This window comes from Papio anubis, chromosome 7 (assembly GCF_008728515.1).
Source record: "Papio anubis isolate 15944 chromosome 7, Panubis1.0, whole genome shotgun sequence".
Taxonomy (NCBI): Eukaryota; Metazoa; Chordata; class Mammalia; order Primates; family Cercopithecidae; genus Papio; species Papio anubis.
The window spans coordinates 103,541,255-103,558,262 of record NC_044982.1 but is presented as its reverse complement, the minus strand read 5'-3'; the positions used below and the strand labels follow the sequence as shown (position 1 = coordinate 103,558,262).

General features: G+C 38.9%; 1 protein-coding gene across 14 annotated transcripts in view; it reads left to right on the top strand.

Annotated features, from left to right (window-relative positions):
- The window catches only part of AKAP13 (A-kinase anchoring protein 13), a 266,890-nt gene that overhangs the window by 68,617 nt on the left and 181,265 nt on the right, over positions 1-17,008 (top strand). The window contains exon 1 of one of the 14 annotated variants that reach the window (XM_021941834.2): positions 2,699-4,251. The exons of the other annotated variants lie outside the window; for them this stretch is intronic. Within the exon in view, the coding sequence (XP_021797526.2) occupies positions 4,214-4,251 (38 nt within the window). The 5' untranslated portion in view covers positions 2,699-4,213. Of the gene's footprint in view, positions 1-2,698; positions 4,252-17,008 lie in introns of those variants that run through there. 14 annotated transcript variants of the gene reach the window in all.

Below are 17,008 nucleotides of genomic sequence, written 5' to 3'. Positions count from 1 at the left end.
AGTTAGTCGCTATTTTCACAGCCTGTCTTTAGGTTGTATTCGGATTTATTCATAGAATTATTTGAGGAGGCATGGTTGGTAGCTTTCTCAGGCTTTTAACCTAATTAGTTTATGATGATTAATACTCTGGTTCTCAGTGCATTTTTTTTCCCCTCAGTTTTCAGCTGGGAGACTTCAAGAATTTTGACATTTTACATTTTTTAAACCATTTAACTAGTAATCTCAGGATTGCGTATCTGGCAACATGCTAGAAAATTGTGAAATGTACTTCCTGAAGATAATATTGTACTTATAGAGCAATTTATTGTATTCGTTGCTAGGTGTTTTGTGTAAATTCTCATATATTTATCCTCTCCCCAACCCTTTGAAGGTGGGCATTTTATCTCCATTGCACAAGGAAATATAATAGCCACAGCTGGTAAGTGATGGAAGAATAATTTGAACCAGATTGTAACTCCAAGTCTCATGAACTTTTACACTCCCTTGGGCTTTCTAAGAAGATGAATAGGAATTGAAAGTTGGTTGGAATCACAAAGCCATTCCAAGTATCTTGTGTTTCCATACACTTCTTTTCTCTCCCTGCGGAATGACATATATATACCGAGCAAGGTATGTGTTTGTTCTTGATCACCATATAACATTTAGACTTCAGAGTGGTCAGAGTTGTGAAATAACACTACTTAATCTGTGGTAACAAATTATCTATGGCAACAGCATGTGATTTGTTTCTGACTTCACTCCAGGCCTACGTGGAAGAAAATACAGACCTGGAATATAGGGCTTGATAATCATGTGTGAGAAAATGAAGGATCAGTTGATGGCGCCTTCTACTCTTTAAAAACTACATATGGTTTTTACTTGCTCAATTCTAAAGTTTTCTTAAAGGCATACCAATAGAAAGCATGACTTCAACATTTTACCTGCTTTATTATTGGCAGAAATAGAAGTGATTGGGGAAACAAGGGAAGTGATTAGAGAAACAAGAAAAAAACTAGGTGTGTTGAACAAACAGTTTCGCTAAAATCAATATTTGGCTGAAGCAGAATATCACCAGCATAGAATGAACTTACATGATACAAGAATAAATATGAGGTAGTAAAAAATACAACCAATCCTATACGTTTATTAATATTTACCTGTTCTGTTTTGAAAGTTTAACCTTATAGTAGGAGAACAATTTCTCAGCATTACCAGCTTCTAGATCGTTCTTGATTCATTAAACAGCATATGCAACTTCTCCTAGCACATCAGTAATGTATCTATCTAGTTGAACTACAGACAGTTGTAATTCAGGGAAATTTTTCAGTAAAATGTTCTAGAAGGAATTTTGTGTTAGGATTCTGGATTTAATAAATCACAAAAATCTTTTAGCTGCTGAAGTTGGTTATTGTGTAATAATCATTTTGGCAAGGTTTTGTTTAAATCTTTAGTGTCCATAGACATAAATAAGCAGCAGTATTCTTAAGTATTTTTACTAAAGCCTATTTTGTTTCATTAATGAAAACAAAATGTATTTGAGGTACCTAATATTTTTCCTAACACTTTTAAAAAATACATTTATATCTGGATTGAGGATGATTTATCATAGTTTTTTGGCTTTTTTTTTTTTTTTTTTTTTGACAGAGTCTCGTTCTGTCGCCCAGGCTGAAGTGCAGTGGTGCAATCTCAGCTCACTGCAACCTCCGCCTCCCAGGTTCAAGTGATTCTCCTGCCTCAGCCTCCTGAGTAGCTGGAGCTACAGGCGTGTGCCACCATGCCCAGCTAATTTTTTTGTGTGTTTTTTCACCGTGTTAGCCAGGATGGATTTATCATAGTTTTTATACATTATTTTGGCCATTTTTTCTTATAAAATTTGGAGATGGCAATGTTGACATTTTGCTCTTAATTTTATTCTTATGTGAATGATTTTCAAATTGAACTTACCCTTGAAAGACCATGGCCTAAATGGAATATCTGCAATCAAATGATTCTTCTCCTGCCTCAGCCTCCCGAGTAGCTGGGATTACAGGCACTTGCCACCATGCCCAGACTGTTTTTTGTATTTTTAGTAGAAACGGAGTTTCAGCATATTAGCCAGGCTGGTCTTGAACTCCTGACCTCAGGTGATTTGCCTGTCTTGGCCTCCCAAAGTGCTGAGATTACAGGTGTGAGCCACCGTGCCTGGCCTAACATCTGTAATTCTTATACCATTTAAATTTTGATAAACATTTGTTGGCTTAATAAAGATAAAATGTTCTTCCTAAGGTTATCTAGCTGGTACACTGTCTCTTAATATTCATTTCAACTGTCAAACTATCCATTTGAAAACTCTAGTTGTTTTTGCATATGACATTAACAGTTTTTACAGTCACTGATTCTTGTAGCATTTTATTCTTATAGTACATATTGTACACTTTCACTGGCCAATATAATTTCTACATAAAAAGCACATAAGGAGATTTGTACTTTAAATCAGGGGTCCCCAACACCTGGGCTGCAGACTGGTACTGGTCCATGGACTGTTAGGACCCAGGTTGCACAACAAGAGGTGAGTGGCAGGCGGGCGATCGAGCATTACCACCTGAGCTCACCTCCTGTCCAGTCAGTGGTGGCATTAGATTCTCAAAGGAACGGGAACCCTATCGTGAACTGCATGTGTGAGGGATCTAGGTTGCATGCTCATAATGAGAATCTAATGCCTGATGATCTGAGGTGGAACAGTTTCATCCCAAAACCATTCCATCCTCCCCCCACCCCCATCTGTGGAAAAATTGCCTTTCATGAAACTGGTCCTTCGTTCCAAAAAGGCTGGGGACTACTGCTTTAAATTATGTAGAGAATGCTTACATAGTACTCCTTATCTTACTAGTATTTCTTGTATTGGTGGTGCTGCCTCACTGATAATGGTGGTAACCCTGTAATCACTTAATCCTTGTTCAGTAGGTATCCATCTCTTTGGCCTTAAAAATGGCAAAGCTGAACTTGGGTGCGTCCCTATTGTTTTACATCTCTATAGGCCTCAGTTTCTTCATCTACAAAATAGGGAAAAATATGTACCTCATAGATCTGTTAGGATTAAAGAACGTGTTTATAATGTTCTTAGGAGTTTAGATATCTCTTTATTTGGAGAGCTAGGAAGGACAATTCATTGGAAATATTTCAGGTTCGTATGAATATGACATCTCTTTTTAACCACCAGTTTCTGACTTACTGTTTTCTAGTCAGCCTCACCCCACAATTGTAACTATCTCTTGACCTAGTGGGGAAACTGAGCACCATTTTCCTCACAGATTTTTGGAGGATAAATAGTGGTAGGTGATGTAGGGGTAGTTGCCTGACAGTTACCCCACAAGCAAGATTCCCTTTTTTTTTTTTTTAAGTCTAATACTTGGAAGTTGCCTTCTTTTTTGGTTCATTAGAATTATACCAGCCCTCTAGTATACCACACAGTCACAATATATCGATCATTTCGGGTGGCCAGACAGCTAACACTTTGCATTCATGTTCATTTTATCCTCATGACAAATTTAATATTTTCACTTTACAGATGAGGAAATTGAAGCGCAGAGAAATTTAAGTATTCCAAGATCACAAAGATGGTAAGGTCAGAGTAAGGAATCAAACCAACTCTGTCTGACTTTCCAGCTTATGCTCTAACCATTACCTTATAAAACTTTTTTTGTTTAAAAGCACAAAATTTAGAACAAAGTATTCATAGACAGTATTTGCTCAAAGGATGTGCCTTCTTTTTCTTTGCACTCTCCTTATGCTAATTATTAAGGCGAGAGTGGCAGTTCTATGTTCCCCGCCCCCCGGCAAAAAAAGGAAGGAAGAGAGGAAAACTAAGTTTCAGTGCTAAAATATCTCGTGGCCCTGGGTATGCATGAATGCATATCTGACCATAACTAGCCTAGCAATGAGATCCCTTCAGATAACTAAGATACATCATTTTGAGGTGGATTAGCTATCCCTGAACCCCTACCTCTTTCTGGCATTTAGCCTCTCCAGCTCCATTTGAGTAGAGTTGTGACTGGTTTTGTAGAACTCGTTAAGGTTTGGCACTATTATGGTGATGTGGTTTTGAGAAGATAATGCAGTAGCCCTCAAAGAAGGAACTACGTGCTGCAGTTCCTTGTCAGAAGTAAACTTGGAGCGAAACACGCCTTTAGGAGGGGTGACTAGGCTGCTTTCCTCTACTTTTAAAGCTGTAGTATGAAGCCAAAACTAAAAGAGGATGGGCTTGCGATATTCGTGGTGCTTGGGCAGCCAAGTGTGAGTATCAGCTTCCAGATCGATGCTTTGTGAATCTTCATTGTTTATTCTGACATTTTCTCTGGCCTTTTGGTATAACTCAACCTGAAGCATCATTGAACTTCCCTGAAGAACTAGTGTTTTTAGGATCCAAAAGTGTTTTTTTTTTTTTCCTGCAGTTAAGTTAATTTGACTGGGTTTTTATATGTCTGTTAGTATAAAACCCCAATGTTTTCTTGAGTTGCAGCATGCTAGGCAAGGTAAGAAGGCAGAGGTTGATTGGTTGTCGATAATTGCATGACAGATAGAATGCTAGAAAATTAGTTGAAACTCATCCTGGGCTTATTGAATTTTGTTGTATAATGTACATAAACTGTGGACACTCGGTTTGAATACTGTAACCTTCTCTCTGAGAAGTGACTTCTAATTTGTGTTACTTTGCAGTTGAAAAACTTGCTATGGATTTTCTAAAATTTATAACAAAAACCCTAATATATTTTATTAGCTTCTGATAAATATTACATCAGATATCCAGTTAGTATAATTTGAATGTGGTTTGAAACTTTTTTAGAGGTAAGTTTCTTTGTGGATAGTGTAAGATGGCACATAAGTTTTAGAATTAGGTCTGGGTACAAATTGTGGCCATTTCACTTACAGCTGTGAATGAATTCTTGGGGAAATTATCCATTAAGTCTCAGTTTCCACACATGCAGAATAGAAATACACTGATACCTGCCTCAGAGTTTTTGTGAGGATTAAAAGTAGATAATAAACCAACAACATAATTGTTTTATTATCATTATCAAATATGTACTGTACATAATTTTATGCTCTGTACTCTTATATGACTGGCAGCACACTAGGTTTGCTTTCACCAGTATCACTGCAAATATGTAGTGCATTACAACATTATGACAGCCGTAACATCATTGGGTGATAGGGATTTTCCAGCTCCATTGTAATCTTATGGGACCATCGTTCCATGTATAGTCTGTCATAGACTGAAACATGGCTAAGTAGCACATGACTGTGGTAAATATTGTTAGCATCCTTCTTTTGTTTTTTCATTTTTGCCTTCCTCCCTTCAATGTTTTCTCACCCCTCCAAGAATAAAATCCTAGCTCCTACCAGGACTCACAAAGCTCTGTGAAATCTGAACCCGATACGACTCTTGAGACCTCATTTCATAACACTTTCCTCATTCGCATTGCTCTCTCTGCACAGCTACAGTGACTCTAACCTCCCTGGCCAGCTTATTGCCACCTCAGGATCTTTGCACTTGTGGTACACATTGCCTGATGTTCTTGTTCCCTAACTCTGCATGCTGGCTCTTTCATACCATTCAGGCCAGTTATTAGGTCACCTCCTCAGAAAGCTCTTCTGAAGAAGCCACCATTTCCAGTCAAAGACATTTTCTACCATAAGCACCTGTTTTATTTTCCTTAAATGAAGATTTGGATTTGCGGTTTAGACTACATGCAGAGTAAATAAAAATTCTCTACACACTTTTGCTGTAAATGTCTTCTGGGATTTTTGTATATACACTTCCCTTTAGAGAATATGTGCATTTGAAGTGGTTTTAAGATATGAGTGTTCAGTAGAATACCTCTTAGTGCCATTTTAAAATGTGATCTAAAGAAATATTTTGCTTTTATCTTTTCTTTCTGCTCATTAATTCACATAAACTACTACACTAAATTGCTTTAGAATGAATAGATTGCTTGGAATGAATTTTAAAATTTATTTTTTAACCCTCATTTCAGCCCTTAGTTCTGTGAAGCCTTGGTTGACTTGCCTAAACACTATTTATCTGCAGAACCTTGGCCTTGTTACTTGAAGATTAAATATGATATTTATGATGAAAATGCTCTGAAAAACTAAATACAGCTTTACAATCGTATTATATTTGTTATGTACTGTGATTTGTTCCTGATATTTCACATTTGATTCAGGGAAATCGTGTCAACACATTACAGAACCTGTTTTGTTGTTGTTTTTGTTGGGTGTGGGTTTTTGTGTGTGTTTTTGTTTGTTTGTTTGTTTGTTTTGAGATAAGGTCTCATTCTGTTGCCCAGGCTGGAGTGCAGTGGCCCAGTAATGGCTCACTGTATCCTCGACATCCTACCTCAGCTTCCCCAGTAGCTGAGACTACAGGCATGCACCACCATGCCTGGCTAACTTTTGAAAATTTTTTGTAGAGATGAGGTCTTGTACGTTGCCCAGGCTGGTCTAACTCCTGGACTCAAGTGGTTCACCTGCCTCGGCCTCTTAAAATGCTGGATTAGCTGGACTATAGGCGTGAACCACCATGCCCGGGCGACAGAACCTCTTTGTGTGATTTTTTTTTTTTGAGACAGAGAGTCTCACTCTGTCGCCCAGGCTGGAGTGCAGTGGCGCGATCTCGGCTCGCTGCAAGCTCTGCCTCCTGGATTCACGGCATTTTCCTGCCTCAGCCTCCTGAGTAGCTGGGACTACAGGCACCTGCCACCACGCCTGGCTAATTTTTTGTATTTTTAGTAGAGACGGGGTTTCACCATGTTAGCCAGGATGGTCTTGATCTCCTGACCTCGTGATCCGCCCACCTCGGCCTCCCAAATTTGTGGGATTACAGTCGTGAGCCACCGTGTCCGGCCTGACAAACCTCTTTGTAACATGACCGTTTCAGCTGATACTTGGATGCTTTTGATTTTAATAGCAATAACAACAATAATAAAGACTGGGTGAGACTGAACTTTTAAAATACTCTTACTATTGTTAAATTGGTTTTCAGCTTTGCTCAGGCCTATATGAAGTTTACCTTTGGGAGAAAATGAAACCTTGTCCAATGGGTCTATAGCTTATACCACATGCCATATTCCTATCTATGCTATGCTTCTCTCTTCTGCTAGTAACTTTTCTCCCTAGAACCTGTGCACATTAAATTTCATTTTTCCAGTAGTTCATTTTTAGAATCTTTGCTTCAGTGATGAATTGGAAAATTTAAAAAAATCTAATTTTTCATAAGTAATTTGAGAAGTTCTCTGACCCACCTTACCTGTTTATTGTGCAGTGCTATTATTAGGGTGAGTAAATCAATGTTACATGTTTCTGCAAAAGCAACAAATTACAGGAGAAACATGAGAAAAGTCACATCTAGTTTGTCCAAAAGACATTATCTTTTTATGAGGACCTATTTTATTAATGTAACTGTTTTTAAGTAGGATAATCAACTTTAATTATAACTTACGAAAAGTGCCCAATCAGGTCAGTGGGCTATATAAAAATACTCAAGGTCATTAGAAGCTTATTGGACTTGTTGAATATGGGTTCTTTTCTTGAATTTTAGTGATGATAACCTCATACATAGTTAAGTGAACTTCATGCCTGAAGATGGGGGTCCTGCCCAGACAAATGAGCAAAACTTTATCTTTTTTTCTGAACCGAAAAAGCTAGTTTACAGAGTGATGACTTCATTGTGATTACAGTTACCAGTTTCTGTAAGTATAGAACACATCGCTTGTCCACTAAGTTGGAAGCTTGTTAATCAGCTGATTTTTAACGTTCACCATTACACTGCAGTTTTGGGTTCATACTTAGTTCTTAATCTTTCTATCATATTTAAGTTTCTCATGATCTTCAGGAATAAAACTGAAAGAAATGGTTGTGCATTCCTTTCTCTCCTGGTTCTGTTATTTAAAAATTGGTAATCCTACAGGGTTTCTGTTTGATTTTGTTTTGTGTTTTTGCCCCATGAGAAAGCTAAAGAAACTTTTTGACCTTTTAAAGATGAGTGTGTACTCCTCCCTTCCCTTTCCCCTACCTCCTCCTCCTCCCTCCCTTTGCCGTCCCCTCCCCCTCATTTCTTGGAAATTTGACTTTCTTTTCTGTCATCGGTTTGAAATTACTTTATTCAGTTATATCATTCTTTCCAAGTTTCAGCTTATTTTGTAAGCAGTTCTCTTTTTTCCTGTTCTCATTACCACTGTTGTTGATCTTGGTCAACAGGGGTAATGTTCTCACTTTCAAAATAATTCTCAGGGGCCTGTGTTTCTCAGCCTCACTAAGTAGCATGAAGCACTGGTTAAACGGAAGACAGTTAAGTAGCTAGTAAGCCAATAACTGTCATGGAATAGACAAAGACACACAAGTTCTGACATGGAGCAACCTAGTTTGTGTATAAATACAAATTTAAGTAATATTTAAATAGAAATTTCTTTCAGTGGTCCCCAATTATTATTTTTTTTGGCACCAGGGACTAGTTTTGTGGAAGACAATTTTTTCATGGACCTGTGGGAGGAGGGGACGTGATGGTTGAGGGGATGATTCAAGCACATTACATTTATAATGCCCTTTATTTCTATTATTACTGCATTGTAATATATAATGGAATAATTATACAACTCACCATAATGTAGAATTAGTGGGAGCCCTGAGCTTGTTTTCCTGCAACTAAACAGTCCCATCAAGGGGTGATGGGAGACAGTGACAGATCATCAAACATTAGATTCACATAAGGAGCGCACAGCCTAGATCCCTCGCATATGCAGTTCTGGATAGGGTTCACACTCCTGTGAGAATCTAATGCCACTTATAACTTAAAATCACTTAGATACTCTGAGTCATCTGGGGAGTGAGAAGGTTGGAAAAGAGAAAGTACATTACTGAGTGAATAAAGATTATCTGGGATTGTTTCTTAGGTGAGGATCTATTTGATGTTGGTGTTGGTCTAGAGTGAACTAAATATAATTGCATTGGAGCCTAAGCTCAGATGTCTGCCTCATGGTTTATTTCTCCTGTGTTCGTTTCAAGGAGCTCCTGTGATACCTGCTGTCTCCGTCTCAAAACAAAAAACAAAAAAAAAACAGTAAAAATAAAATAATCAATTAATTCTCCCTCTTGCTTGCCTGTCACCTAGTCTAGAGTGCTGTGGTGAGACCATAGCTCACTGCAGCCTTGACTATTCACCTCAGCCTCCTAAGTAGCTAGGACTTAGGAGGTGTGCACCACCAGGCCTGGCTAATTTTTTTTTTGGAGAGAGTGGAGGTGGTCTTTCTGTTTTGCCCAGGCTGGTCTCAAACTCTTGGCCTCAAGCAGTCTTCCCACCTCAGCCTCCTAAAGTGCTGGGAACACAGGTGTGAGTCACTGCACCAGCCTATTTATTTATTTTTAATAATTAAGTTGTACATAATAATATTCATGAGGCCACGTAAGAGGCCACCTCCATAAGACAGGTTTATTTCATTATCAGATATTACCTCCTACATTATAGAATTTTTAATAACAGTTGCAGCTCATCCTCCGTTTTGTAGTCTGATAATTTCACTTTGTCATATTTTCTATTTCTATGGTCTTTATAAGTATTCTTGAGGCCCTCTTTTGTTTATTATGAGTATTTAAATTATTCAACTAATATTGAATATTAATTTCTGATTTTTAAAAAAATTAAAACTAATGAGTACTGGAGTGAGCCTTATCTTTTACCTACTGATTTTTTGCTGCTGTTAAATTATTTCCTTAGGCTAAATTTCAAGGAATTGTATAATTAGGTCAAAGGAAATGATGTTTGCAACTCCCATATTCATTGCAATGTGGCCAGTATTAGCTCTGCTTTTCTTTTTTAGATAACTACCACCATAGATTGCTTTAATGCAGTGTTTTACAACTTTGGCTGCACATTAAAGTCTCTGCGGGAGCTTTAAAAAACACTCATGCCTGAGGACCACCTCTAGGGATTTTGATTTGATAGATGTGATATGCCATCTGGACATAAGGATTTTTTTTTTTTTTTTTAAGACGGAGTTTTCACTCATTGCCCAGGCTGGAATGCAATGGCGTGATCTTGGCTCACTGCAACCTCCGCCTCCTGGGTTCAAGTGATTCTCCTGCCTCAGCCCCCCAAGTAGCTGGGATTACAGGCGCCTACCACCACACCCAGCTAATTTTTGTATTTTTAGTAGAGACAGGGTTTCACCACATTGGCCAGACTGGTCTCGAACTCCTGACCTCAGGTGATCCACCCGCCTTGGCCTGCCAAAGTGCTGAGATTACAGGCGTGAGCCACCATGCCCAGCCTCTGGACATAAGGATTTTTAAAAGCTCCCCAGGCTTTCAAAGTGCAGCTAAGGTTAAAAGGTTACTTTAATGAGATTGAGCTTAACATTGCGTCTGAAAATTGATTCCTTAGAGTTATTCGTTGAATCAGGTTGGTGGCTTAAATCTCATTCAGTAAGAGGAATCAACTAAATACCTTGATCATATCAATAAATATATACATGTCTGTCTAGTAGAAAATTGATTTAACTTTAATTTTTACTAATCTTGTGAATGTTGGTATATTAGATATTGATGCATGTATAACTAATGTAGTGGCAGTATGCTGAAAATCACTTTTTCAAGATCTTGAAAGCAGTACAGTAAGGTAGAACTAAAAAAATACAACTTTGGCTATTGGAGTAACGTAGTATTCCAGAAGTTATGGACTCATTGAGAAAAGGGAGTGAAGTAGCCCCTCAGGATAAAAAACAAGAGAAAAATGACCATAGACACCATGGACTACTAGCTGCTGTACCCATATTCATAGTGCACAATGATCTAGAACTTGCATACTAGTCTCTCAAAATATGTATTTGTAAAATTTATATATATTTTTTGTTTCGTCTGTCTGCATTCTCTGCTACAAAGTAGGCAGCAGAGGTAGGTATGTGTGGTGGTTTAGATTGTTGACCCAAATGCTGGCTGACTCCATTACTTAGTTACTACATTTCTCACAACTTCAGTTTCCTGACCTGCAAATTACGGTAATAATATTCTCCTTCACAGAATGATTACGAGAGTAAATGAGATGATGTGTACCAAATGCACAGTTCAATATCTGATACATTGTTAAGCAGTTGATAAATATTAACAATAAAAGGAAGTGGTTATGTTGTGGAAATAGAAACCAGTATTTAATGAGTACTTACTAGTAGTATGCATATTAAGAATGTATCTTGGCCAGGCGCGGTGGCTCATGCCTGTAATCCCAGCAGTTTGGGAGGCTGAGGCGGGCGGATCACCCGAGGTCAGGAGTTTGAGACTAGTCTGGCCAACGTGGCGAAACCCCGTCTCTACTAAAAATACAAAAATTAGTCGGGGGTGGTGGCAGGCACCTGCAATCCCAGCTACTTGGGAGGCTGAGGCAGGAGAATCGCTTGTACCTGGAAGGTGGTGGTTGCAATGAGCCAAGATTGTGCCACTGCACTCCATCTTGGGTGACAGAGACTCCGCCTCAAAAAATAAAAAAAAAGAATATATATCTCTGTCCTTATATCTTAATATCTTACTCCTTGAGCCTCTGTAAGAAAACTGCTGTTATTCCCACTTTCCTTTTCTTTTCTTGTTTTTTTTTTTTTTTTTTTTGAGACTGAGTTTTGCTCTTGTTGCCCAGGCCGGAGTACAGTGGCGCGATCTCGGCTCACTGCAACCTCTGCCTCCTGGGTTCAAGCGATTCTCCTGCCTCAGCCTCCTGAGCAGCTGGGGTTACAGGCGTGCGCCACCACGCCCAACAGGTTTTTTTGTGTGTGTGTGTGTGTGTTTTGTATTTTTAGTAGAGACAGGTGTTCACCATATTGGCCGGGCTGGTCTCGAACTCCTGATCTCAGGTGATCCACCTGCTTTGGCCTCCCAAAGTGGTGGGATTACAGGTGTGAGCCACTGCACCTGGCCCCCACTTTTCTTTGAACAGATGAAAAAACTCTGGCTAATAGAAGCGAAATAATTTGTCTTAGATCAGACTGTGGTATAAATGGGATTCTACTCAGACTTCAGCACCCGTACTTTTCCCATACCACACTGTGATTTAGCCTCTAGGGAAGTCTCAGTTGAACATAATTAGATAAATTTGTACTGAATTGGTATTTTTTTCCTCGTAGGAAAAGGTAGGTTGGTGTCAATTTTGTGAACAAGATGGTGAGCAATGTGGGCATGCCATTTTCCAGCCTGTCAGAATCAATATTTGTCCTTCATTTGAGTAGAATGTGCCTTTTTTTTTTTTTTTTTTTAAACACAGAGAATGAGAATTTGGTCTAGGCAGTTTGTCCAACATTTTGTCAGTCTCTTCAACGCACACGCCATTCTGTTGATCAGTGTAGCAGATGGTGGACTTTGGAACTTTTTATCAGAGAATGTGTGTTGAAAAATGTTCTACTTGGAGAGAACGTTCCTTTGACTCATAAAAAAAATTTTCTCTTAAAGGCCTCTTTGCTCCTTGTTGCCTTCAGATTACAGTGAATACTTCCTGCTGTGGGTACCACATGAAGAGTTCCTATAAAGACCAGCCCTTTCCTCTTACAGCAGTGCAGCATTATATAAGGGGGAGAGCACAGGCTTTGGGAGCAGCCCAACCTGGATTCAAATCCATTACTTGTTAACAATGTGCTGAGTAAGAGGGTGCTAATATTTATTGACTGCCTACTGTGTGCCAGGCATTGTTAAATAATTTATGTAGTCCTCATTAATTTCCACAACAACTTTCTTTGCTTTTTCACAGCAACCTTTTAAAAGGACTGTTACAGTTTTTATAGGTCAAGATGCATGCTCAAAAGGGTTAAATATCTAGCTCAAGTTTTCACTTCTTGTAAGTGGTAAAGTTTGATTTTGAAGTGAGGTTTATCAAATTGCTAATGTATGTAGTATACCTTGAACAAGTATGTTAATATTTCTGGTCCCAGTTTCCTCATCTCTGAAACCGGAATACTACTACTTTGAAGGACTGATAAGAGGATTAAATTAGTGTACTTAAAATTTTCTGTCAGTATCTGTTTAAGTAGATACTCAGATAATATTAGTTTCTTCCCTATCTTAATAAATAATAATCACAGAAGAGTGAAGGAATTGTCACCTCTGCCTTTATTAAAATAATGTTTTACATTTAACTTTGTATTTTGGAAAATTTTGAACTCAGAAAAGATACAAGAAAAATGCAATGAACTCCTATATACCCTTCATCCAAATTCTCCAATTTTTAACATTTGGTTACATTTGCTTTATCTATGTGTGTGTATATATACATATATAGAATTTTACTGAAGTCTTTGAGAGTAAATTGCAGAATCGTGACCTTCTGTTCCTAAATATTTCAGAATGTATTTCCTAAGAACAAGGACAGTCACTAAATACAGTAACAGTGCGTTTATCAAAATTAGTAATTTATCATTAATACAATAATCTAATATATAGTAGTTTATATTCTACTTTTCACCATCTGCTTAATAGTATTCTTTTAAGTATTTTTCCTCCTGATCTGGATCACACACTGGATTTAGTTGTTACGCTTTAGTCTCCTTTGCCACCTGTGCCTTTTGGGCCATTACTGCCACTAACATTGGGTTGTACTAGAATTAGTTCCTTAGATTATCTGTCTCTTCAGAGAGTGATGATCTCAAACCATCTTAAACATTGTGAGTAAAACAGAAGAATATTTGTACTCTTCCGCCCTGGAGTGAAATCCCAACAAATACTTGAGTACCTACGTATGTCAAGAGATTGTGCTGAGTAGTGGAGATCAGCGGGTCGGGAGATACATGGTCCTGGTTCTCAGTGGGACTTACAGATGAGTAAGATTGTTATGGTGCAGTTCAGCAAGTCTTGCTGAGCTCACAAGATAGAGACTGCTCCGGGAAGTGTGCTGGAAACTAGATAAAATTCAGGGCTCCTAAGGATGTTTAAAAACAATATTAATTACCTCATGACAAGAAGATCGAAAATTTCAAGGTAATCATATTGTCAGCCTTTCATATCTTAAAGTCTGTTTTGAAATCTGGTTGAATGTGAAGATCTAAGAGACTTTAACACTATCTGATGTGTAGTGGTAATGAAACAATGCCTGTACTGCATAATTGCCACAGTTGGTGGTAAAGTACCTTCTTTTCTTCAGGGTGATAGTTTCCTTATTGGAATTAAAAAATAAAGCAGAAGGCAGTAGAAAGCTCTGTAGACCTTCCTGCAGTATTTACATTCCTTCGTCTACAGATCTTTTTTTCACTTGTTTTTTGTCTTTGTTTTTTAAAGTGTCAGCTGAGGCTATGGTGCCTCTTAATTCACCAACTGAAACAACCAGAATTTCTGGTACATTTGTGGTTATCCTTTCCTGTCCTGCAAGACCTGATGTGGTTACAATATAATCTTTGTTCACATTTTTCAAGGTAAATTTTAGATACCCAGCCATAATCCTCTTTATGGCAGAAACACAAGGCTGACGGACAACTTAATTACCAACTGTAGTCGTAGGAAGGGCTTCCACTTAAGAGAATGTTGAGTAGTTATTTTACAAGTCTAAAGGAGACTGAATGCGGAAGATGGATTTAAAATGGAAATGTGGTAGTTGTACATAAAGAAAATCTGTGCTAGAATTATAGAGCATTCAGATACGCCTAGGGTTCTAGGTATCGACCTCACAGTTCACCTAAGAAGGAGGGTGGACAGAGAGAGAGCAGGGCTTTGCCTTGCCTTCCCTCTACTGGCCCTGCCACACATAGCCACTCTATTTCTGCATATGATTTTATCTGAAAACATGCAGCTACTTAAAAGTTTGAAAACTAGTGTCTTAGTTGTATTTATGAAATTGTACCAAGCCATGGTCTCCTGAGGTTCCTTGCAGCTCTGTATAAAGCCTGTGAGCTCCTTTCTTCACAGGTGTTTGCTGTCCATTGGTTGCATGCTTTGGGAACATAGGTTCCTGGTTTCATTGGTGCATGGTAACATTGAGTTAAACAGAGCATACTGTGAAGCAGATGATGCTGGAACTAATGGTTCCTGTGAACTGTTTGTACTATCACTACCAGTGCTTCAGAGAGACAATTCACTTTATTTATACTCTGTTATAGTGTCTTCAAATGTGCATCTTTCCAATTGTGAAATCAGGTACATTTTGATCAATGCTGTTATACCATTTTATCATAATTTAATTTGCAATGGTTTTTTGCTTTAGTAGTACATAAGATGATGATGGCTTTACAAGTAATAGCATCTTAATTTTGATGAAATATGCTATATTTAGTGCATAAATATAGTGCCACACATATAAGGGTAAAACTCCTAATACATTCTTTCCTGCTTTTTTGCATCTGTGAGGGTAGCAATAACTTCAGGGGGCCAAACTGTGGCTAACAGTAATTAATGTTGAGACATTAATGTTGAGGCAGATGTCATATATCTTTGTAGCTCTAACCTCTAACATAGTGCCTACCACTTAATAGGTGTTCAGTAAACATTTCATTGAATGGTCTTTTAATATTAGTTTATGAGGCTAGACCATTAAAACAAAGTTTTAGTTGGGAGTAATTAGAAAAAAGAAAATGACTTACTTTTTTTTTGTTTGTTTGAGGCGGAGTCTCACTCTGTCACCCAGGCTGGAGTGCAGTGGCATAATCTCAACTCACTGCAACCTCCGCCTCCGGGGTTCAAGTGATTCTTCTGCCTCAGCCTCCCGAGTAGCTGGGATTACAGGTGCGTGCCACCACACCCAGCTAATTTTTTATATTTTTTTGGTAGAGATGGGGTTTCACAGTGTTAGCCAGGGTGGTCTCAATCTCCTGACCAGCCAGGATGGTCTCAATCTCCTGACCTCAGGTGATCCGCCTGCCTTGGCCTTCCAAAGTGCTGGGATTACAACTGTGAGCCACCACACCCAGCCAGATCAACATTTTTAAATTCTGCAAAACTCAGGGTTGACAGGGATAAAGAAAGGCCACTGGATTTTGAGATTTACTTATCACCCGAAACCTGTGACAAAGCTTTGGTAGCGTTCAGCATAAGTAGGAGGCCGGGTGTGGTGGCTGATGCCTGTAATTCCAGAACTTTAGGAGGTAGAGGAGGATGGATCACCTGAGGTCAGGAGTTCAAGACCAGCCTGGCCAACATGGAGAAACCCCGTCTCTACTAAAAATACAAACATTAGCCAAGTGTGGTGGTGCATGCCCTGTAATCCCAGCTACTTGGGAGGCTGAGGCAGGAGAATCTCTTGAACCCGGGAGACAGAGGTTGTGGTGAGCCAGGATCACACCATTACACTTCAGCCTGGATGACAGAATGAGACTCCATCTCAAAAAACAAAAACCAAAATGAGTAGGAACCAGATCACAAAGCCTTAAAATGTTGAAATGACTGGAAAGGAGGTCTACCTCCTTTGAAGGAAAGAGGAAGAGGAAGACAGAACATGGTTCATTGGGTTCAGCAGGGTTCATCGACTCCAGCACTACTGAGTTTGGACCTGATAATTCTTTGTTGTAGGGAGCAGTCCTGTGCATTGTAGGACCCCCTCCTACTACTGAGTTGTGACAACCAAAGATGTCTCCAGATATTGTCAAATGTTCCCTGGGGGCCATATTCCTTGGGTGAGAACTGATGGACAGGGTTGAATAAGCATTGCTGCTGCTGGAGTTGGGAAGGAACTAGTCCAGAAGTGGGTGGAAAACCGTAGGCAGCCAGGGGATGATTTACTGAAGCAGGGACCCAAGGAGGGCAGGAGGAAACAGAGCAAAACTTTTGTCTGGAAGGGGTATCCTGAAGTTGGAGAGGATGGGGAAATGCATTGTGTGTGTGGTTTTTTTTTTGTAATGATGGTTGTTTTGGCTTACATTAGATGGTCTCAGGCTTATCACTAAGAAAGGAGAAAAGGTCTTTTGAGAATGAAGTAGGCAAAATTAATGTTTGGCATTAGAGGAAATTATATAAACTTTAAATAATCCCAGCGGGGGAAGATTAGTATACAGGTGACTAAAAGGATTACTGAGCAGCAATGAGGCCTGGCTGAATGGGACTT